Source organism: Patiria miniata, unplaced genomic scaffold (assembly GCF_015706575.1).
Source record: "Patiria miniata isolate m_02_andy unplaced genomic scaffold, ASM1570657v1 HiC_scaffold_16, whole genome shotgun sequence".
Lineage (NCBI taxonomy): Eukaryota > Metazoa > Echinodermata > Asteroidea > Valvatida > Asterinidae > Patiria > Patiria miniata.
The window spans coordinates 10,999,234-11,022,686 of NW_024037054.1; the positions used below are offsets into that span (position 1 = coordinate 10,999,234).

The 23,453-nt window shown below is 40.5% G+C and overlaps 1 protein-coding gene across 1 annotated transcript; it reads left to right on the forward strand.

Annotated features, from left to right (window-relative positions):
- Positions 1-1,481: 1,481 nt before the first annotated feature.
- LOC119722979 (arylsulfatase I-like) lies at positions 1,482-18,562 on the forward strand. The gene is made up of 11 exons (XM_038193415.1): positions 1,482-1,677; positions 2,958-3,117; positions 5,461-5,573; positions 6,663-6,773; positions 8,256-8,381; positions 9,900-10,029; positions 10,149-10,346; positions 11,822-11,978; positions 13,116-13,267; positions 14,695-14,853; positions 18,291-18,562. The coding sequence occupies exons 1-11, from the start codon at positions 1,528-1,530 to the stop codon at positions 18,425-18,427; spliced, it is 1,593 nt and encodes a 530-aa protein (XP_038049343.1). The 5' UTR covers positions 1,482-1,527; the 3' UTR covers positions 18,428-18,562.
- Positions 18,563-23,453: the final 4,891 nt, after the last annotated feature.

The following is a 23,453-nucleotide window of genomic DNA, read 5'->3' on the forward strand; positions in this document are numbered from 1 at the left end:
GTTCACGCGCATAGTGGAATAAAGACATCAACTTCGGTACTAACAAAGACATTGGCAAACTGGGGACTCCAGGCTCGAATAGCTCATGCAGTGCGGTAAAAGTAATTCAGAAGTCGCAGGTGCCGACGCTCCAAAGGATTCAGTCAATTTCATTCAACTTATTTTAAAGAGACGTTGGAAATCTTCGCTATTAAAAATGAACCCAAAACCCAGATTGGGGAAACAAAATGATATTTCAAACAACTTTTCGATGAGAAAGGATGATAATTTAGGCCCAAACTATTATATCTCGGAAACTTAAGAAAAGTTCTGAAAAGTGATAAGACAATCGCTCACAGACTTCATGACGAGATGTGACCCGTAAACAGGGCGTGACACTAGTCTGTCCCCCTCAGATCAGACGGCGCGGCGTAACGCCTTTATTCTAAAGTTCACGTTTGTCATCAGTTGAGGGCGCCCTTCCAAAATATTGAGGCCTGTTTGCAACCTCGTCCCCAGTGCTTACTTTATTTCCAACTGCGTTTGAGAGAGCAGGTAGTGGTGGGCGCGTACTGCTCGACACCCTGGAGACGAGGTTGGCCTGTTTGGCCCATGGTCCATAGACATGGTTTGGCCCGGCCCATTATTGGCCTGCATAGACTCCGGACGTTTACGACGCGACGGGGATCAGCATGTGTTCGTGTTAATCATAATGTTAAACTAATTTATCTGTAGCCTAATCATAATTGAATTCAAAAGAGGTAGGTTGGCTTTCGGGGCATGGGCGGGAAAGATTTCCATATACGAAGTTCACTAAACTCCCTGTGTACAAACCCTATGAGATTGGACTGAAAAATTCTAGTGTTTTCTGAGAAAATGCTTGTATTTTCTCACTGCTCAAATTGATTTTGAATCAAAGTTTGATGACATGAAATTGCTATCTGGGGGCTTGTTAGTCAATACAGAGGAAAATTAGTGAACTTCGTGAATTTACTTGAGTGGCGTCAAGTTATTGACTCCCAAGTTTACATCCTAGGGATAGGGGTTGTCCGAGTAAGTAGGACTCTACGAATCACCTTTTTTAACATTTGGACATGCATGGTCAGGCAATTAGTCCGAATGTCCAAATGTTAAAAAACGGGTCGCATGGTTGCTCATCCTCGGGTAAAATTATCATATTTTCTCCAAAAATACTGTTCAAAATGTTACAAAAATAGGGTTAGATACCGGTACCCGCTCCAGTGACCACGTTACAAAAGGAGATTTGTTGAGGCCTTCCCAAGCGCAGCCGGCACCCAATATACAGAGATCCAGTCTACTGGTTTATGGGTGACATTACTTTTTCAAAGCGCCAGCAGTACTAGACCAGTAAATGTGGCGCCAGTAACTAACAAGCCTCCCCCCCCCCCCATGTTTACTGGTTTACATCAGTACAAAGTCGCGGTTTATAAACTTCACAGACTAAATGGCTTTTAGACTAAATTGCTTTTTGTCATCCATTGGTTGCTTTAATCTCAGCTCAGATCTTCATTGACAAGTCGGAGCAAGATGCTTCCACTGCCAGCGTTTCTGCTCATTCTCTCTGCGGTTGTTGCCGTGCACCCGGTCCTAGCTAAGACTTCAAGGAATGCCACGGGACACGATGAATCCAACTCCAACGCACAGCCTCACATTATCTTCATCCTGGCAGATGACTTGGTAAGTGCTAGCTTTTGTTCCAAACTGGTTTTGATTTTGTTCGTCTAATGCATGGTCACTCGTCATGGGCATGACTTGGGAGACACCCCCTCCCCCCTTAATCGGTTTTGTTGGCAAAATTGTCCTGTCCACATTGGCAAATATGCCTTGATGAAGAGCGCCACCTATTGTCCGATAGTGCCAATGATCGTCCGCTTTGAACAGCACACCCTATAGGCTATATATACCAATATGGGGAAAGATTTCCATATATACGAAGTTAACTAATTTTCCTCTGTACTAACTTTCCTCTTGACTAACAAGCCCCCAGATAGCAATTTCATGTCATCAAAGTCAATTTGAGCAGTGAGAAAATACAAGCATTTTCTTAGAAAACTCTTATAATTTTTCAGTCCAATCTCATAGGGTTTGTACACAGGGTGTTGAGTGAACTTCGTATATGGAAATCTTTCCGAATATGGTAATCTCACTGAGTACATTTGTGAAAATAAAAAGCATTGTTATATCGTGTGCTTGGATCAGTGGCGTAAATCTGTGCCGGGGACTGGGGGGGGGGGATGAGAGATGACTAAAATCAAAACATTTCCCGGCCGTGCAAATTTGAAAAGTGGGGGGGGGTCTTGGCTTGCAGGACACCACATGACACTAGGGGGCGCTGTTCATGATACAGATGTACATCTTAGGTATACTTACACCCCTTAATCTTACATCAAAACGGCGCATTTAAAGCTTTTGTTCTTATTTTCCCTTTTCAGTAAGTACATTTTGCTTGTTAAGAAGTTTGAAAAGTACCTCAAAATCTGCCTTTTTTTGGTTTCTCAACACGAAAAGTGGGGGGACGATCAATGGCCAATGTCCCTCGGTCAAAAAGTTGGGGGGGGATATATACCCCCATATCCCCCCCCCCCCCCCCACCCCCTGGGATTTACGCCCCTGGCTTGGATAATGTAATTTCATTGGTCTAGAACGGTCACGTGTCTAGTCTATAAAAGCGCACATCATACACTTTCTCCACATCCATTTTTTACGTGGAGATCAGTGATGACTGTGCCTACCACTTGCCTGCTTTTGTCTGTTGAGTGAATTTGACTAGTCACAGTGCTTGCTTGAAATATGATCTGACTGTTGGTGACTAGCCTGTGTAAAAGGCATGGCAGGGAAGAGGATTGATTTTGTGACTGTCTGTGACTGTTCAGATAGCAGGAGGGTTAATCAAATTTAATTGCATCAATTGCCATTTAATGATTATTTCATTCATTTGTACTTTTTTTCCTTTCTAGGGCTGGAATGATGTCAGCTTCCATGGCTCCGATCAGATTCCAACCCCAAACCTTGATGAGTTGGCCTACAGTGGAGTTATGCTGACCAATTACTATGTCCAGCCCATCTGCACTCCAACACGAAGTGCTCTAATGACAGGCAGATACCCAATACACACAGGTATTTAAGACTCAAAGATGTACTGTTATTCCGAGTTTCATTACGAAAAGTATATTCTTTTTCTTAAGTTATTGCTGTTGTTACAGCAGTACAAAATTGATTCACTTTTGGATGAAATGTCGAATGAAAAAATCAGCTCACATTTAGTCATGGAATAATCACTTAACTGCTGCAGCTGATTCAGAGTTGTAATGACTCGAGTCAATGACTCGACTCGAGTCCGACTCGAGTCACATTTTTTGGCGACTCGACTCGACTCGAGTCCCGACGGGTAAATGACTCGACTCGACTTGAGTCACTGCGAGCAAATGACTTGACTCGACTCGAGTCCCTCATCAGAATGACTCGACTCGACTCGAGGAAGGCTAATAAGACTCGAGTCCCAAAATAAAAGCAAAACTTACTTGCGAAAAATATTTGCAATGACTTACGCTGCGCCGTTCGCGTTGCCAGTTTTTGTTCACGTCACGTTAATGTTCGCGAATAATGTACGTTTATATACAGCGGCAGTCTGTTTCCTTCCTCCATAATGAAACAACAAACATACACCGTGTCGCGGACTCCCACCTTGTGGTTCTATAGCATGTAATGCTAAACCCGGAACCAGACTTAAAACGCATTTCTCAATCCGTGGTTTCATCATTGGTTTCGGGCGATTTTGAAGTTCTTGGTGGAACGCTGGCTAAATTCATGTCCCGATTTCACACAAAAAAATGGATACGGCCGGGCCCACCTTTAAATAATCAGAAACAGTTTTGTATAATGCAATTAGGTTTTAACGTTGTCAGCGATCAGCGAACAACAAAATCTAGACCCGAAGCCAAACCGGTTATAAGACCGAAGTTTCACATCTTCTTATCTGTGACGTGAGCTAGCAATGGAAACTGTTGGTTGGGTACCATACAGCATACTTTATGTCTTTGGATTTCCGTAATAGACTGGTGCCTTGTATTCTTTCTCTCTTGTGTTTGTTGCTTTTTATTGTAATTTAGTGTTCAACTATTTGTGACTCGAATTGACTCGAGGTAAATACTTGACTCGACTTGACTCGACTCGACCACACTCTGTGACTCGACTCGACTCGACTCGACCTTGTTGACCTAATGACTCGACTCGACTCGAGTCACTTCTTTAAAATGACTCGACTCGACTCGAGTCACAAAAATCAGTGACTCGTTACAACTCTGCTGATTTCACGAAACAGTGCACAGATTACGCCATGCATAGGACTGACACATTAAATTTGTTGCACAGCTGGGTAAGCTGGGTAATAAACTTTCATGAAACTTGGCGTAGCTGCACAATGTTTTAAATGATTTAAAATTATTAGACGAGAATAATAACAGCATTTTTCGACGTCTGTGTGTGTATGATTTTGTTCGGTCATGAAACGGTGGTTGAATCACCTCCACCTGCCATTTTGAAAATAGTTCTGTCCAACTTTCTTAAGAAATGTGCGGCAACTCTATAAATTCTGTCGCGAGTAAAATAGCAATTCATTTACTTCAAACACAAAGCTGTGAGTGTCTTGTATCAACCTTGATAAGTTGTGCAATGACAGGCTCCATGACAATCACGACTTGGTTATAAAATAGATCATTTTCAGTTGCTACGCCACAAGTTATGTCGCTGAAAATGATTGCAAACTTTTACGCCGTGATTTGTTATGCAAGTTGCGGACTTACGCACAATGAAAATTTGGTAAAATGTGTCATAACTGATATGTTGGGCAACTTACGCAATAAATTGTGGCGCAAGTGGAGTAACACCATTGAGTAAAGTTATGTGAAACCGTCTGCAGATCTCTTTGTTGCGCACATTCAACCCAAAAGGAAAGCCTTAGTGGGCAAAGGCTGAAAACCTTTGCTTCAGTTTATTAACCCTAACCGCTCTGAATCCTTCAAAATCCTCTTAGCCAAAGTGGAGGAATTTGGAGGATTGAGGTTACATGGCAAAAGTGCGTTACTGATTTCGTAGGATGCACTTTGTCGAAGGTCTTGGGCCGGGCAATTGTGTTGGTTTTTGCTCAGCCATGCAAAAATATAGGCCTGGATTATGCTTGAAATCCTCCGTACTGCTCCAGGGTGTCACTGGCCAAGCCTCAACATATTGACAGTCACTGCTGCAGGATTTTGCAGGATTCAGGCAGTGGTCACCCCTCCACGGACCATATTCAAGAAATAATGGAGGAATTTGCAGGACTGAGGCTGTATGGTATTTTTCCATGAGGCCAACTGGAGAATGTTGCAGGATTGAGGCTACATCCTAGCAAAAAGGCCTAGGAAGTTAGGGTTTTAAGGATAGTATTCTTTGGCATGATTTGTTTGAAACCATTATCTCCAGGAATGTGGCATGGTGTTATCTTGGGCCCCGAACCTTGGGGTCTTGGCTTAAACGAAACCATTCTACCGCAATTGATGAAACAACAAGGATACAGCACGCATATGGTGGGCAAGGTGAGCCTTTTTGGTAGTTGTTTTTTTTTAATATTGTGTGTGAGATATTTAACAGTTGTTGGACATGTTTTTTTTTAATTTTGTTTACGCGCAAGGGATGCAAGACACCCAAGGCTTGTAATTGACTTGTGATGAACTTGTGACTTTCTTATGATTGACTTGTGACGGACTTGTGATTGACTTGTGATTGACTTATGAAATGGACTTATGATTGACTTGTGATTGAGTTCTGATTGACTTGTGATTGTCTTGTGATGGACTTGCGATGGACTTGCGATGGACTTGCAATGGAGTAATGCGATGGATTTGTGATGGACTTGTTAATGACTTGTGATGGACTTGTGATTGACTTGTGATTGACTTGTGTTTGACTTTTCATTGACTTGTCATTGACTTGTGACGGACTTGTGATGGATTTGTGATTAAAATGTGATTGACTTCTGGTTGTCTTGTGACTGAGTTGTTATTGACTTGCAATGGACTTGAAGACACTTGCAATGGAGTAATGCGATGGATTTGTGATGGACTTGTTATTGACTTGTAATGGACTTGTGATTGACTTGTGCTTGACTTGTCATTGACTTGTCATTGACTTGTCATTGACTTGTGACGGACTTGTGATGGACTTGTGATTAAAATGTGATTGACTTCTGATTGTCTTGTGACTGATTTGTGATTGACTGTGATGGACTTGTGATGGACTTGTGATAGACTTGTGTTTGACTTGTGGCTGACTTGTGATTGTCTTGTGATTGACTTGCGATGGACTGATGCGATGGACTTGGGATAGACTTGTGATTGACTTGTGATGGACTTGTGATGGACTTGTGATTGACTTGTGAGGGACTTGTGATTGACTTGTGATGGACTTGTGATTGACTTGTGTTTGACTTGTGATTGACTTGTGATTGACTTGCAGTGGACTTGTGATGGACTGGTGATGGACTTGCGATGGACTTGTGATGGACTTGTGATTGACTTGTGATCGACTTGCAATGGACTTGTGATGGACTTGTGATTGACTTGCGATTGATTTGTGAAGACTTGACTTGACGTCCTATGTGCCATTTCCTTTGTTATATTTTCCAGTGGCATCTGGGGTTTTTCAGCGAGGAGCACATTCCCTCCCAACGTGGATTTGATTCTTACTATGGTTACTACCTTGGCAAGCAGGACTACTGGACACATTATAACTCAGAGGTAGAGTACATATTGCTTTGGTCTCTTAGCAGTAAATCGTACTTAAAGCTATAGTCCATCATTTGCAGCTATCCGAAAAGTAACTGGCGTAATTATTGTTGAAAAACATACTTGGTTAAAAGATAGTAAGTGGACTAAACTCCCTGTGAAATTAATCTTTCTGGCAAGCTATCATTTTGTAGTAATCAACGAAAGAAGGCCTTTCCAACGGTGCGTCTTAAGACGCACCGTAGGAAAATTTAAATTAGTAGTTCGTTTTGTTATTCGGCGCAGCGCGCGCAAGCATTGGCACGACGCACACGCGCCCCCGGTTGCTTTAATTCGTCGGATCAGTGCGCGACATCGCGTAGCTGCAATCGGCTCAGCGAGAACGTTTCTCGGACGCTGAATTCAGGCCCAATTCAAAACATGATTCAGCAACGTTTGATTTGAAATTGAGATCCTAGAATGCCATTTTTCTCGGAATATACAGCTGAAGCTGAGCTGAAACTTCATCAGGTTAGTTCTTCAGCACCCTTCTTTAGATTTTGCGCACTTCTGTTGCTTCAAACGAACAAAATGCACAAATTACAAATGATGGACTATATCTTTAATACACATGTCTGCATGATAAGATTTGAAGGTTTTCATCATGTTCATGGTGAAGATAGCACTAAGATTTATGGGAACACGTTACTGCCTATGGCTACGAGACATGGCAGAGGTCGCCCTAAGCAGCGCTGGGTAGACAATGTGACGAAGTGGAGTGGCAAAAGTGTGGCAGAGCTGAGAATAGTGGCGATTGAAAGAGAACAAGTGATGGCAGATACTCTGAGATTTTACTAAGTAATTTGTAAAGTTGGTTAGAGGCACTCGATTCCATATATCAGCAGTCGGGTGCTTGTGTACACGGTTCAAATGCACAGCATCGTATTAGGTCTATTAAACAATACTAATAATAATAACGGCGTCTTATATAGCGCATGTGTCTACCAACTATTAGGTACTCAAGGTGCTGGAAATTATGTCAATTATTAAAGAATGGTAAATAAAGTTGATGAGAAAGATGAGACCCATTATGGAGCACCTTATAAGTTTTTACAAGGTGCTGCGGCGCACATTGCAACCAGTGCCAGAAACACCAGGGCAAACTCTTCTCTTAGCGATAGGTGTTACTGGGTTCTTTAACGTGCATTACACAACACACGGGACCTACGGCTTTACGTCCCATCTGAAGGACGAAGCAATAATGGTAAAGTGCCTTGCTCAAGAGCACAAGCACCATGTTCCCACGGTCAGGATTCGAACTCATGTACCAAGGCACACAAGTTGAACACTGTAACCATTGGACCACAGCACCCCAAGTTACTCGGTCCGGTTTGCTACTATGCCTTGATGTATGGAATTCCACAATAAATAACAGTTTTGTACACCATTAGAAGTGAATGTTTCTGCTTTAAACAATTTTTAATTGTTGTTATTTCAATTTCTTTTGAAATGTAGCTCAGATTTTCGGGCTTTGACTTCCACAAGAATGGCAGCATATTCAAGCCTGTGTATGGCCAGTACTCTACGAATCTCTACACCCAGCAAGCTGAACATATCATTGCTTCACATAATAAATCAAAGGTTAGCCCAATTAAAAAAAAAAAAAACAGTTTGTCGTCCCAAACCCCGCTTCTTTTTTCCCGGCCGCCTCTTTTTTTCTTTTTTTTTACTTTTTAATTCACACATTCACAAAATATTTTGCACATATGTGATGCGATCAAGCTAAATAAGTCGTTTGTCGACCCCGGTCATTTTTTGTTTGTTTACAGATTGGAAAAGAGCACAATCTCAGCATTACTGTTGTGAAAACCGCATGCTGATACCATCTTTAGTTCAAAAATGATGGAAGTCGAAACACCAAAAGATGTGATGAAGTGATGTGATGAATTAGTGGCACCAATTTTGGCCTGAATCTCCAAATGAAAGTTCCCAACAAATGACTCATTTGGCTTGATTCCCACTGTTCCTACTTTATTGCCCAACTCAAAAAAAAATGCAATCTCATTGAATTTTTTTCATATAAGTGTTACACACTGTCATATAAAAATGTAAATCACACAATGAAGGGCTTGGGCGCAGGAGTACTGCAACTGTACTTCCAAGAGCTTAGTTGAGGATGGAGCACAAGTGTTGTGAGTACAGAACATGCCAAATGAGGCTTATGATGCTGTGGATGGGCGAGTATCAACAAAAACTACTCCTGAAAGCCCGCAAAAGTCCTACTTTTATCCTGATTTTGTCCTCCAAAGTCCTACTTTTGTCTACTTTTTAAAATATTTTTTATTCTGCTCTCCTACTTTTTAACTGGGTCTGCTTGACAGCCTGTAATTCTTGTAGGTTACTTTTTGGATATTAGCCCTAACCGAACCCAACCCATCAAAGCCCAACAGCAGGTTTTGTTGAAATCTGTTGGGATATGTAGGTACAGTACCCCTAAACTGATGGTCTTTTACACTGGGTTTGGCATACCTCCAGAAACTAGGTCCAACAGTGTGTGTGTACAATTTCCCCTGTGGGTGTCGGAATTTGCCTGAATGGGTACGGTTCCTAGTAAATTATGCTGGGGAGTTAGGTAAAGTATTAAAGTAAAGGGGACGAACCTGTGTTCACAGGAACGGAGTGCCCATCTCTCTTTCATTAGCGATTGGGCCAGACTCATATGCTGCTGTGGGGGGATCGCCACACCTCCTCCACAGCGAGTCTGTTACCTTCCCAGCATTGAATAATGCTGGTACCCCCATTTAACACCTGGGTTGAGAGGAGTAATTGAGGTAAAGCACCTTACTCAAGGACACAACACGCATGGCCTCAGCGGGGCTCGAACCCACAATCCCATGCTCATTGGGCCTGTGCTCTACCGCTAGACCACACGTCTCCCCTGGGGAGTTAGGGTTAATGCAAATGATCCTTTCTGCCATTAATGTGCAATAAATCTGCATTATGACCAAACAGCACATGAATGGTAACAACACATGCCTACACAAAAACCTTTAATGACTATATTATTCAAAAGCTGCCCCAAATTATTACTTATCCTATTGAGTCAATCATGCCACTTTTTCCGTTTTCCTAGTACTAGTATTATTTTCCCATCCACAGCCGCTGTTCCTGTATTTCGCACATCAAGCAGTTCACAGCGGGAACGACAAACGACATGCCCTGGAGGCACCAAAAGAATACTACGACCGATTCCCGAACATCACTGACGAAAACCGACGCATGTTTGCAGGTAATAGACAGCGGCCTTTGATATTTTCTTCTGTCATTAACAGCAGCGCTATTCAATCGGGCCCTGTTCTTAATTGGAAGACTCAAGAACGTAACTTTGTTTGTGTTTTATTTCCCAAGCCATGGTGGCTGTCATGGATGAATCGGTCGGCAACGTCACCCGGGCCTTGAAGCAAGCTGGACTATACGACAACTCTGTCATCATCTTCTCGACCGACAACGGAGGCCCGGCACACGGCTTTGACTTCAATCACGCCAATAATTACCCCCTGCGAGGCGTCAAGTCTACGTTGTGGGAGGGGGGAGTCCGAGGCACTGGTAAATATTAATAAGGGAATAAATGTGTGCTCTGGAGGTTTTTATCACTCTGTTTAATACCGCTTAGAGTCTGGGTGCTGATCCGGCGGCGAGGGTAATTATCAGCACCCAGACTCTAAGCGGTATTAAACAGAGTGATAAATACCGACCGAGCACATATTTATTTCCATTCATAAATACCTTTTCGGTAAAAAATATCAAATAATTCGTTCAAAAAATCCTGATTTTGTTCAACAAGTTCACTTCATGCTTTTTGAAACATCCCTCTAGCAAAATAATGGAGTGTTCAGCTGGCGAGTAAGATGTAAACAACCCTTTTATGGAGATTGACGCGCGCGTAACATGTTCTGCGTGATGTAGAACGCACCTGGGGCGTTGCGTTTTGAATTTAGAACTACAAAATTCTGACTCGCTGGTAGTGTTGCGCATGCCTACGTGAGGATTGTGAACGTTCAACCAATGAAACGGTGAGAGGCACTGGATTTTTAGGAGTCTACATTTTATTGTGACACTGGAAAAGTGTTTAAGACCAGCTAGCCATGTCTTTATCATCCGTTTAAGACCGGCCACGTGACGGGCTTTTGACCAATAGGAATAGCTAAACTGTCTGAGGTATTTATGAATCCAGTTTAAACGTACCGTTGCTCCCTGTACCACCCGTAAAAAAACACCCTGACTGTTACTCCCTGTGTACTGCTCAAAAGCTGTCCAAACACTTAAACGTCCGGTTTAAAACCAGGTACAAGCCTGGTTGCCAATAATGGCCCGATCCAAAATTACCTTGTTGCCAATTCAATATGGAATACCTATTTGGTCAAAAACTTCAAAAAAATTAGACAAAAAAAGGACAAAATTCCAACGATGTCTTGTTGAGGAATTGTACGTTAAATTAGTATCCATGTTCTGGGGCCATTTTTAGAAACATTGTTTTACCTTCGAACCTTCCCCCCTTTCCCCCCCCCCCCCCCAAAAAAAAATAACAGCCTCAAAGAAGCAACATTAAAGTTCCTTATTGTCTTACTTATATTCTCAGGCATACTTTTTTGCTTAAAAACAGGGACAAAAAATAGACAGAAATAACCAAATCTGTTTGATGTTTCCCTGAATATATGGGTTACTCAGGTTAATAGCCAGGAAGAAAATGAATTCTGTTTCTGTAGGTGTCCTGTAAATTTCAGGCGAAATTTACAGTGAGTTGGTCTGAGAAAGATTGCAGTAGTTTTCTCTGGGTCACAGGTCATGTACACCTTACCATTTGATTTTCCCTGATAATTGACCAGTTAAGTTTCTTTCAGTTCCGATTTTGATTTCCTCAAAATGAACTTTTCCCTTCACGTAGCAATCACCACTGCGTGGCTCACAATACGGAGGAAGTCTCAGTATTCGGAGCCACATTTATGGGGCTCATGTTAGCAAATTCCAACAGTACTTTCAAACGAAGAATAATTGTGTCTCAATAACTTCTTTTTATTCAGCCTTCGTGCACAGCAACCTACTGAAGAAGACTGCCCGCAAGTCACATGACCTGCTGCATGTCAGTGATTGGATGCCTACGATTTACGGCTTGGCTGGTGGAGACGTAAGCACCTTGAAAGATCTGGATGGCTACGATATCTGGCCTACTCTCTCATTGTAAGTTTCACATCATGCATTGGACATAGTGTAAGTCCAAAAAAAGCCGAACCCAACCCACAAAATATATTTCATATTTACAAAGATATGTTGCACCAAACATAATAATGACTGGAAATTGACCCAATTTCAGAGACTACTTTTAGGTGAAACAATTACTGAAATTGCTCAATTTGTTCAAAGAATATCACCATTTAAATGCAATGACCCCAAAACCTCTTTCATCCAAAAAAAAACCAGTTTACTGTGTGTTTTGACTGTTTGGACCAACAAAGAAAATGATACAGAATACTTGTTGACAACTGTCAACAACTGTAGTACACAATATCTTGCTTATGCAAAGAATATGATTTATAAAATCCACTTTTTTTTTACTCCTTCAACAGCCAAAAAAGGAGAGTAGGGGGAGACCTAGACTGGTTCCCAGTCCATCCACTGCGTTTTTCGAATGATCCAAAGTTATTGGGGGCAGAGATTAGTGTGGGAGACCATCGCAAGTTAAATTTGAACGTATTTGCATGCCTACTACGTCTGATGCTCGTGCGAAGACACTGTGGCGAATAGCGTTGGCACATTCAGGAAGTCATGCGTACTTCACACGCGAAGTACAGTACAGTACGCACACGCTGTGTGTCCCATTCCCAGCGCTCTCAAAAATTGTCAGACAGTCCTGCCTCAAAATGCATTCATCGTCAATCCTCCAAAATCCTCCTCATCCCAAAATTTTGCACTCGTGTTTAAATGAAGGATAACCATAACGCCAAATCCTTCAAAATCATCAGACAGTCCTGCCTCAAAATGCATTCATCCTCAATCCTCCAAAATCCTCTTGTGCTTCAATCACCATTCATCCTCAATCCTCCAAAATCCTCATGTGCTTCAATCACCATTCATCCTCAATCCTCCAAAATCCTCATGTGATTCAATCACCATTCATCCTCAATCCTCGAGAATCCTCCAAAACCGCCAGGAGGATTTTGGAGGAGTGAGGTGGGTTAGGGTTTTAATGTTTTTTTGGTGTCAATTTTAATCTGCTCCTCTTAACCCAATTGTTTTGACTTTCATTAACAAAGTCCAATCTTCCTCTGATCAAAAGTGCAATTGATGTAGAGAGTGTCATTTACCTCTGATCACCAGGGGACAGAAATCACCACGATCCGAGATCCTGCTGAACATCGACACGGAATCGGGCTATTCCGCCCTTCGCATGGGGGACATGAAGATTCTTACCGGTGATGTTGGAGATGGGGACTGGGAAGGATGGTACGAGCCTGAGGGACTGCCACCACGTGAGTAGAGTTGGCCGTTCAGTTAATTTTAATTCCTTCACCCTAACTCCCGTGGCCTTTTTGCTAGGATGTAGCCTCAATCCTGCAAAATCCTCCAATTGGCCTCATGGGGAAAATTACATACAGCCTCACATCCTGCAAATTCCCCCATTATTTCTTGAGTATGGTCCGCGGAGGGGTGACCACTGCCTGAATCCTGCAAAATCCTGTGGTAGTGACTGTCAATATGTTGAGGCTTGGCCAGTGACATCCTGGAGCAGTACAGAGGATTTCAAGCATAATCCACGCCTATGCATGGCTGAGCAAACACAACACAAGGTCCGGCCCAAGACCTTGACAAACTGCATCCTGTGAAATCAGTAACGCACTTTTGCCATGTAACCTCAATCCTCCAAATTCCTCCACTTTGGCAAAGAGGATTTTGAAGGATTCAGGGCGGTTAGGCTTAGGTGGAGTAGATCATTTGCAGCTATCCAAAAAGTAACTGACAAAATTATTGTTGAAAAGTTTACTTGGTTGAAAGATAGTAATGGCACTAAACTCCCTGTGAAATTATTCCTTCTGGCATACTGTCTTTTTGAAGAAAACAAAAGAAGGCCATTTTGATTTTTAGATTTATTGATAATTTCAACCTTTGATGTGTCTGTCTACTACACATATTTTAATGACGGGGTAGTTATACTCAGAGTGAATAAAAACTAACAAAGACTCCTAATGCAATTTTTCCGAAAGTGAATCGTTTTTTTTTTTTTTCAGAGCCAGCAAGCAATCTTTAATGGCTCGAAAAAACAGTGAGAGGAAAGTCACAAAATCTAGAATTGAATTGCTTTATAAAATGGAATATACAACATTTGCTAACATCGGAAAACAAAACTACCAAATTTTTACGAAATACCTTACTAGGATGTTGGTAAATGACAGTCTAAAGCATCCTGTAAAATTATGGCACCTGGTGGGAAGTCATTTTCAAGAAAAGTGGTATTGCTCCAAATTTACCATTTTTTTCAGTCCAAATTGTGTTTGCTATTGGTTACATGTTCATGAACAGGTGAAGGCCAGCTAGACTAGTTACCTTACCTTACAATTTTCCGGCATCTATAAATTGATTTCATCTTAAGTGCAGTCAGGAAACCAGACTACTTGAACATTTTTGGTTTTCTTGGTTTTTCAGCATGTGCGAACACAAAATTTCAAACTTGTCAGTGTAACAATATTTGATCTATGATACTAACCCCTCAAATAGTTCATTTCTGAAAATTACAGCAAAAGCCAATGATGTACATTCCCTTTAAACAACTGCACTTGTGTCCACTGATGCTTCTTAAATGAATCGTTGAAAAAAATCTCAACATTTTGTTTTTTGACTCTCAGTTTGCAGGTCTACATTTCACTAATAATCCATTTCATTTTGCTTTTCTTGTTCACAGATTACGTCCCCCCTCCCCCGCCTGAAGGCGCGTTTGCCGTTCACTGCCCAACAAAACCCAGCAATGCATCCACTAATTGCAACCCATTCCGGGCAACATGCCTGTACAACATTACTCACGATCCATGCGAGTTCTACAACATCGCAGACTGGAATCAAGGTAACATCATTTTGTCACTTTGTAGTTTTTTGTCCGCCTGCATTTCATTATCAGATCGAAGATTTTATTTTATGAGTTTTGCTTTCTCTTGTTAAAGGGAATGTACAACATTTGCTTTTGCTGCAATTTTCAGAAATAAATGGATTTGGAGGATTAGTACCGGTATGTTATAGCAAATATTGTTGAACTGACTTGTTTCATGTTTTGGGGCTGGTAGATGCTTTAAAAACCAAAATCAATCATGTTCTTGTAGTCTGGTTCCCTGACCCCACTAATGATGAATCAGAACAATATATAGGCGTTGGAGAATTGTAAGGTCAGAGAATCAGTCTAGCAGGCTTGTACCCCTTCATAGGTGTGTGATCAATTGCAAAGAAAATGCAGAATAACTAAATTTGGAAAATTAGGAGCAGTTTTTGAAAAAAGCCAGTTTTCTCCAACGCTAGTCGGCCGACCAGCGTTGGAAAAATACAAATTTTCTTGAAAATGTCAGCACACCAGCAGCTTTGATTTACAGGATGCTTTTGACTGTCATTCCCTATCAATCCAGTAAGGTATTTCGTGATAATGTGATCATTTAGTTTTTTGATGTTTGCAAATGTTGTATATCCCTTAAACACTGGATCGTACTTCGTGTGAATGCAAAGGAAATTTGACTTTAAAAAACTTCAAAAAACTTTTGCAGTGAAATTTACTGGAGTGTGAAATGTGTTCAACTTTTGCAAATTCACAGTGTGAACATTTGCTGCAAGATCCCATATTCGAGCTTGCGTTCACTTTCACTATCACGTCGAGGAAAGTGTTTAATTCTGTATGTGTTTGTAATTTCTAGGTTTATTTTAAAGCTCCATCATTAAAAGCTGGTATATACATCCTTTTTCAAAAATTTCAAATTTATTTTTCGAACGAATTTGAAAGGAATATAATGTCCTGTAAGAAATAAATTTGCTTGTTTCCATTAGCAGGGCTTGATACAGTGTTAAAAAAGTGGTTTTAAATAGCACGCTCCAGTTCAGAAAGTTTGGAGCAAAATGCTATTCATAGCTAGTGACATACCATGTAATACATAATTTTGGAATCACACGTTTTGTATTCGCCATGGCGCTATGGGCCGATACTAGCTATGGAATAATCGCGGCTAGTCCGAGACACTGCTGCTGTATCATGGAATACCTACGTGCACTGGCTGCACCACAGATCCTACGTTCTATCAGACTTTCAGCTACTTTTGCATCTTTTCCTCTCGGAGGATTGCAAAACTGGTGGTTTTCCAAGTCTTGTTTTACGTGGTTGCAATACAGTACGACACTGTATGCTGTGTATACACTCATATACGTGTATATGCACATTATACAGTCCTTCTGTTTTGAGGCGTGCGATCACACCCCCATGCCATCACATGCCTAAAAGCTTCCCGAGAAGTGCGAATAATCGCATGCCTGAATCCCTCTGTACTGCACACCTCGGCATACATTTACAGCATAATTTTACTTCATAATTTGTGAAAAGTAAAGTACGTCAGTGAAGAGAAAATGGCTATATTGTAATGTAAACCAAGATGAATACATGTATTATGAAATATATCCCAGCTTGGACCATAGAATCACACACCTAGAAAAATCACTCGCCTAGAAAATCACACGCCTAGAAAAATCACACGCCTAAAACAATCCAGGTGTGCTTTTTTCCACACACCTGTGATTTTCAAATCAGAAGGACTGATTACATGTACGTCTCGTTTCAGAAACCATTCCCGCCTTAGATCAATTTCCCTTGGCAGTTTTTCAATAGAACCTGTACAGAAAGTGCGTGATCTAGGTGTCACTGTTGAGACCAATCTCCAGATGGACATCCATGTAAATAACATCTGCAAATCATCATACCTGGCATTACACAAGATTCGCAAATTTCTCGACAAACCTACCACAGAAAAGCTAGTTCACGCTTTCATCACATGCCGCCTTGATTTCTGCAACAGCCTTCTTCTTGGCCTACCTTACTCAACAATCTCCAAGTTACAGCGAGTTCAGAACTCGGCAGCCAGATTGGTCACCCGAACCAAAAGTAGTGACCATATTTCACCAATCTTCCGCGACCTGCACTGGCTTCCGGTTAGGCAACGGATTGTGTACAAAGTACTTCTGATTACGTATAACTGCATCCACGGCCATGCGCCAACATATCTACAGGATCTGATTAACAAATATGAACCTCCACGAAAACTCCGCTCCCACTCACAATCCCTACTCACCTGTTCATCGTCATCTACAAGGAAATACGGCCAGCGTGCTTTTTCTACATCGTCGCCCACTCTTTCATGTCTTTGGAACAAACTCCCCCAAAGCATCAAAGACGCACAAAGTCTGGATCAATTCAAAGGCCTCCTCAAAACCCATTTCTTCAATTCTGATTAGTTTTTGTCCTATTTTTAATTTGTACAGCGCATTGGGACTCCGTGTGTAATGCGCTTAATAAGAACGGTTTTATTATTATTATTATAGTGCTAATAGTCTGTTCATGTAATGCGCGTATGTAAAATATGTGGTGTTGATTATTATTCATAAACTGCACTGTCGCAACAGCGCACGTGTAACTAGGTTAAATTCTTTCGAAACGCTCCTAATTCAAAACTTGAAATTAATTCATTGGTTATATCGTGGGTCGATTTGTTCATTTGATGTCCCATAGGAAAACTCATGCATAACTACTGTGATGCTAGAAAATTATGAATTCAATTTGAAAATCCATTTTTCAGGGTGCCTCACCCAAAAAGCATGTATATACCAGCTTTAATTCATCAATTTTTCAGATTTTTTGTTTAAGGGAATGTACATCATTGGCTTTTGCTGTAATTTTTAGAAATGAACTATTTGAGGTGTTAGCATAATAGATGAAATATTGTTAAACTAACATGTTTGAAGTTTTGTGTTCGAAAATGCTGAAAAAATCATGAAAAACAAAAATGTTCAAATAGTCTGGCTCCCTGACTCCACTAAAGAAGAAATAGATCAATTCATAGATGCCAGAAAATTGTAAGGTAAGGGAACCAGTCTAGCTGGACTGCCTGCACCCGTTCATGACCATGTAACCAATAGCAAACAAAATTTGGACTGAAAAAGGGTACATTTGCAGTAGTAGTTGAAAAATAGTTAGGTTTTTCCAACGGTGGTCGGCCGACCACTGTTGGAAATTTATACAAAAATACCACTTTTCTTGAAAATGTCTTCACACCAGGTGCCATAATTTTACAGGATGGTTTAGACTGTCATTTACCAACATCCTAGTAAGGTATTTCGTACAAACTTGGTAGTTTTGTTTTTTGATGTTTGCAAATGTTGTATATTCCCTTTAAATTGGTCCACCAGTTTTGATAAAAACTTTGTTTATAAGTAGGTCTCGTAATCATTTGTTTGTTTTCTAAATATCTCCAACAACAGATATCGTAGCTTCCATGACGAAACGTCTGGACGAGTACAAAGCCAGCATGGTACCGGCACGCAACAAACCCAGAGACCCCAATGCTAACCCTGCTCTACATGGAGGATACTGGGTTCCCTGGATCAAGACTGACTAGATGAGACTGACCTGCCTGATGTCAAGAGTAGGCCTAGTTGACTAGTGAATTTCAGTAGTCGCGATTATAACACCTCACCCACAGATTCTGTATCTTGATTGGCCAAAAGCGAGTCACATGGTATACAAATATTGAATGCTTCGAGTGGTGTAGTAAAACTAGCCTCCCGAGGACATCCATGGACATTCTATTTTCCTGAGGGGAAGCCGAGGGAAAATAGAATGCTCCATGGATCACCGAGGGAGGCTAGTTTTACTTCACCACGCGATAAAGCATTTAATATTTGTTTTATAACACTTCACCCACAGAATCTGCTTGGTTATAATATTTTAAATTATTTACATCTGAACATAGTTGAAATAAAGTTCAATTTCAATACAAAATTGGTGGAAAATGTATTTCTCTCTTCCAAACTACCCCTTCGCGAAATATTTGAACCCAACTCTGTGGCGCACTCTCTTTGGAACAAAACGCGCTGCGTGCAACGCGCTGCGTGCAACGCGCACACCAGCATGCATTTGCACACAAATGCTGCGCCGTGGAAATAGTACTTTGGTTGCTAATGGTATAGTACTTTGGTTGCTAATGGTATAGTACTTTGGTTGCTACGGGTATAGTACTTTTGACCGTGCACAGAAAGATAGCAAAAATAGAAAGTATCATGTGACTGGCTCTCGGCCAATCAAGGAACAGAATCTGCGGGTGAGGTGTTATAATATTTTCTATTTTTGCTATCTTTCAGTGCAAGGCCAAAAGTACTATACCCATAGCAACCAAAGTACTATACCCGTAGCATCCAAAGTACTATATGCACTGTGTGCAAAATGCATAGGGGTACGTTGCGCGTCTTGTTTCCAAGCGCGAGCGCTACATAGCTGGGTTCAAACATTTCGTGAAGGGGTAGTTTGAAAAAGTGCAAGTTAATTTTCAACTAATTTCATATTCAAATAGAAGTCAATTTTATTGTTTTCAGATTAAATTAATCAGTTATCGCTTAAAATCAAGCGGAATCTGTGGGAGAGGTGTTATAAAACAAATATTGACTGCTTTATCTCGTGGCGTAGTAAAACTATCCTCCCTCGGTGATCTATGGAGCATTCTATTTTCCCTCGGCTTGGCCTCGGGAAAATAGAATGCTCCATGGATCACCTCAGGAGGCTGGTTTTACTTCACCACTCGAAGCAGTCAATATTTGTATACTAGTTGCAATAAATAGTCACGACTAGTGGACTAGTTGCGACTAGTAACACATTATTTATTTACCAAGTAATACCTCTAATCAGTGGAGCAATAAATCTAAACACACGGGTCTGCGCATGTGCAGTGATCATATGAGGCAGAAAAAACAACAAGGAAGCCAGTTTGTTGTGATCAGGCGGTTCCATATTGTTTAGGGGTATTTTAACAGAATTGATTGTTATAATTACATATCATGTAAAGTACATCATCATTACCCCAATTTTCTCAGTTTTGAGTGTTCACATTAAAAAATATGATGTCACTACCTCTGAAAATGGCATTCATGTTCTGTCATTGAGAGTTAGAAGATTCGTTTTTTTCCAATCAAAAAACGTGAAGATGTTACTCACGATTTTTTAGTAGTTACGTTTCACTCCTAAACTAGGAGCCTTTCTGACTGGCAACCATGTCCAATGCTCAACTGCCTAATGTAACTACTAAAAAAGCGTGAGTAACATCTGCACGTTTTTGGATTGGAAAAACAAATCTTCTAACTCTTGTTTTACCAACAATCCAGATGAACTTATGTAAAGATGTGATGCGATCAAGCTACAGGAATCGTTTGTCGACCCTGGTCAAAATAAAAATAATTTATTACAGATTTCAAAAGAGCACAATCTCAGCATTAAAAAGTAAAATAAAGTCTGTCCCGAGCCAATGTGGCTCATCAGGCCGGCGTTTATCTCCGGTTTCAGTAGCATGAAACGACTGAGAATATTTCTACTCCCCCTGGATGGGATGCTAGTCCATTGCAAGTTACTCCCCAGCTAATGCCGGTACCCATTTATACTCCTGGGTGGAGAGGGGCAAGTGGGGGTGAAGTGCCTTGCCCAAGGACACAATATATGACCAGCGGCTGGATTCGAACCCCGGACCCTCTGATCATGAGTCACGAACCCTAACCACTAGGCCACACACTCCCAGCATTTCTGCTGTGAAAACCGCATGCTGATACCATCTTTAATTCAAAAATTATGGAAGTCGGAACACCAAGAGATGTGATGTAGTGATGTGATGAAGTGGTCCTATTTTGGCCTGTATCTCCACATACAAATTCCCGACAAACGATTCATTTAGCTTGATCGCATCACAGATGTTCTGTCATTGTTACTAATACTATTAAATCCTTTCTTCCTTTTAATATCTTTATTGGGCATGTTGGGCCATTTTTTAATTATTATCACTAATTTTCAGGTGTGGGTGACTAGTGAATTTCAAGTCATGACTAATTTCAGTAGTCGCAACTAGTGACGGCACGCGATTAGTCAGAAATTGATAGTCGCGAGTACCAATACTTTTTAGTATCGGTGACTAGTCGACTAGTCGCATTAGTCGCACGGGCCTAGTCAACAGAAAGATTAACTGTCTGTGTGCTGTTTTGTTGAGTTTCACTCCAAAATATGTATTTTTTTTTGAAATGGCGATTTTTATATTTTTCAGCAATAGGTGGCGCGACCACCTTGGGATTCTTTAAATTGGCTTATCTAGCACCCAGATGGATGTGTTTATAAGTCATTGATTCTTGAGTCTGGAGTGCTAAATGAGTAACACGTAGCAACGGGTGAAAACGCATACTGTGCTAATGAAAAGATTTGTCATCTTTCAAGAATTTCTGCACCAATATCACCAGGGGCGGCAGAACTGGGGGGGGGGGGGCACTTGCCCCCCTCCCCCACCCCCCAGATTTACCCAAGTGCCCCTCTTGCAGACATGAATGTGTCCCCTCGAGCATAAATGTGCCCCCTCATGATGAAAACAAAACCGACCCTAAAGTTTCGGATTATTTGTTTTCAATAACCATTTCCCAAAATGGTATAGAGAGTTCTGATATGAACGAGGAATATGAAAACCAAGCCCCAAAACCCTTACAACGCGCCCAGAAAATGGGCACATAATAGTTTGCATAATGGCCGGTTTTGAAGAGCGCCCCCTATTTTGGAAAATGGTACCAGGTTCCCAGAAGTAAACTGAATTATACGGGTGTATTTGGGCCGGCTAGGATACGCTTGACAAACTAAACAGTGTGCTTTGGTGACGGGATTATTCTTTACACTTGACCCTAAGAGAGAGTAAATAGTTCACTTCCAAAAACATACAATGAAAAACTTCACTTCCTAAATTCACAACAAACCCATCTACGTGTACGTCCAGACAGAGCTATTAAAGGGAAGATACAACATTTGCAAACATCAAAAAAACGAAATGATCAAATAATCACGAAATACCTTACTGAATTGTTAGGGATTGACAGTCTAAAGCATCCTGTAAAATTGTGGCTCCCGGTGTGCTGACATTTTCAAGAAAAACTGTATTTTTCCAACGCTGGTCGACCGACCAGCGTTGGAGAAAACTGTTTTTTTTTCAAAAACTGCTCCTATTTTTTTAGATTTACTTATTCAGCATTTTCTTTGCATTTGATTACACACCTGTGAAGGAGTACAAGCCAGCTAGACTGATTCTCTAAACTTACAATTCCCCAAAGTCTATAAATTGCTCCCTTTCATCTTAAGTGGAGTCAGGGAACCAGACTACAAAAACATGATTGGTTTTCTTGGTTTTTCCAGCATCTTCAAGCCCAAAACGTGAAACAAGTCAGTTGAACAATATTTGCTATAACATACTAATCCTCCAAATCCATTTATTTCTGAAAATTGCAGCAAAAGCAGATGTTGTTCATTCCCTTTAAGAGGGAAAATTTATTTTAATATTAAGCTCATATATAACTTCATTTACCTGTCTTTAAAAATAGACATTACCAATGCCTTGAGTACGTAACTGTTGGTAGCTACATGTGCTATATGACTCCAGTATTATTATTAATATATACATGTACAAGAGTACTTTAAAATGTTAATTAATTAACGACCTTTAAAAAGAAATTGTTCTTTTTCTATATAGAGAACTGAAATATATTTTTGTATGGTTAATTTTTAAATGACGGTGTCTTTTTTTTATATTGCCACAAAAATTTGCATGAAATGCTCCGCCCTCAGTTTAGTTTGACTGAAAAACCATCATTGAGTCATTTTTTTTGTATTTTTTTAAGTAATGATGTAAAATAATAACGAAGCACAATCTTCATATTATAGGGTGCAATTAAAATGGAAGAGGTTGCAGATCTTCTATTAGAGGAAAAATTTTCCTTTTTTTTAAATATCGTTTATTTAAAAAAAAAAAGAGCAAGTAACTAATTTAAGATTTGAGGCTTTGCATGGTGGAGTACAGTATCGTTTCGGTTTGCGGTAACACCATGTGGTAATAACTACTGTCGCTCAGTAGATATTTAGTTTTGAAAAGAACTTGTCCTGCTTATTATCAACTTTCGCTAAGTAGTTTTAGTTCTGATAAGAACAGTCCTGCTTTAAGTTCTAGACGAACTTGTCTATAAATAATTCCATAGATTGACAGTAGACAATGTGTAGAACATTTCAGTGAGAAACAACCTGTCCGTAACACTTTACTTGTCATATAGTATAACATATGTTGATTGTTATTTCATTTTCATAGTCACGAGAATGTCTTACACAATATTCCTTCCAAAGGGCAATGTTCCTATGTTGACAGTTTTATTCCTTCATCCATGGTTTGACTACTTACGAAAAATATACAGTTAAAAATATTAGTCTTAAGATATTAAGGCTCATTTTGTGAGATATATTTTATTTGTTTATCTTTTAGAATCCATGGCGTTATACTTCAAGGACTTACGTGAAGTGAAATAAATTGTGTAGAGACAAGAGAGTTTGGTTATTCAAAGTTTTCTTGTAAAACTTGTATGCTTTTTAGT

Bases quoted from the DNA above. Each gene is read 5' to 3' on its own strand.
- LOC119722979 (XM_038193415.1), top strand. From the start codon at position 1,528: ATGCTTCCACTGCCAGCGTTTCTGCTCATTCTCTCTGCGGTTGTTGCC. The intron at 6,774-8,255 runs GTAGAGTACATA...TTTGAAATGTAG, and splicing joins GGACACATTATAACTCAGAG to CTCAGATTTTCGGGCTTTGA. The intron at 10,347-11,821 runs GTAAATATTAAT...CTTTTTATTCAG, and splicing joins GGGGGGAGTCCGAGGCACTG to CCTTCGTGCACAGCAACCTA.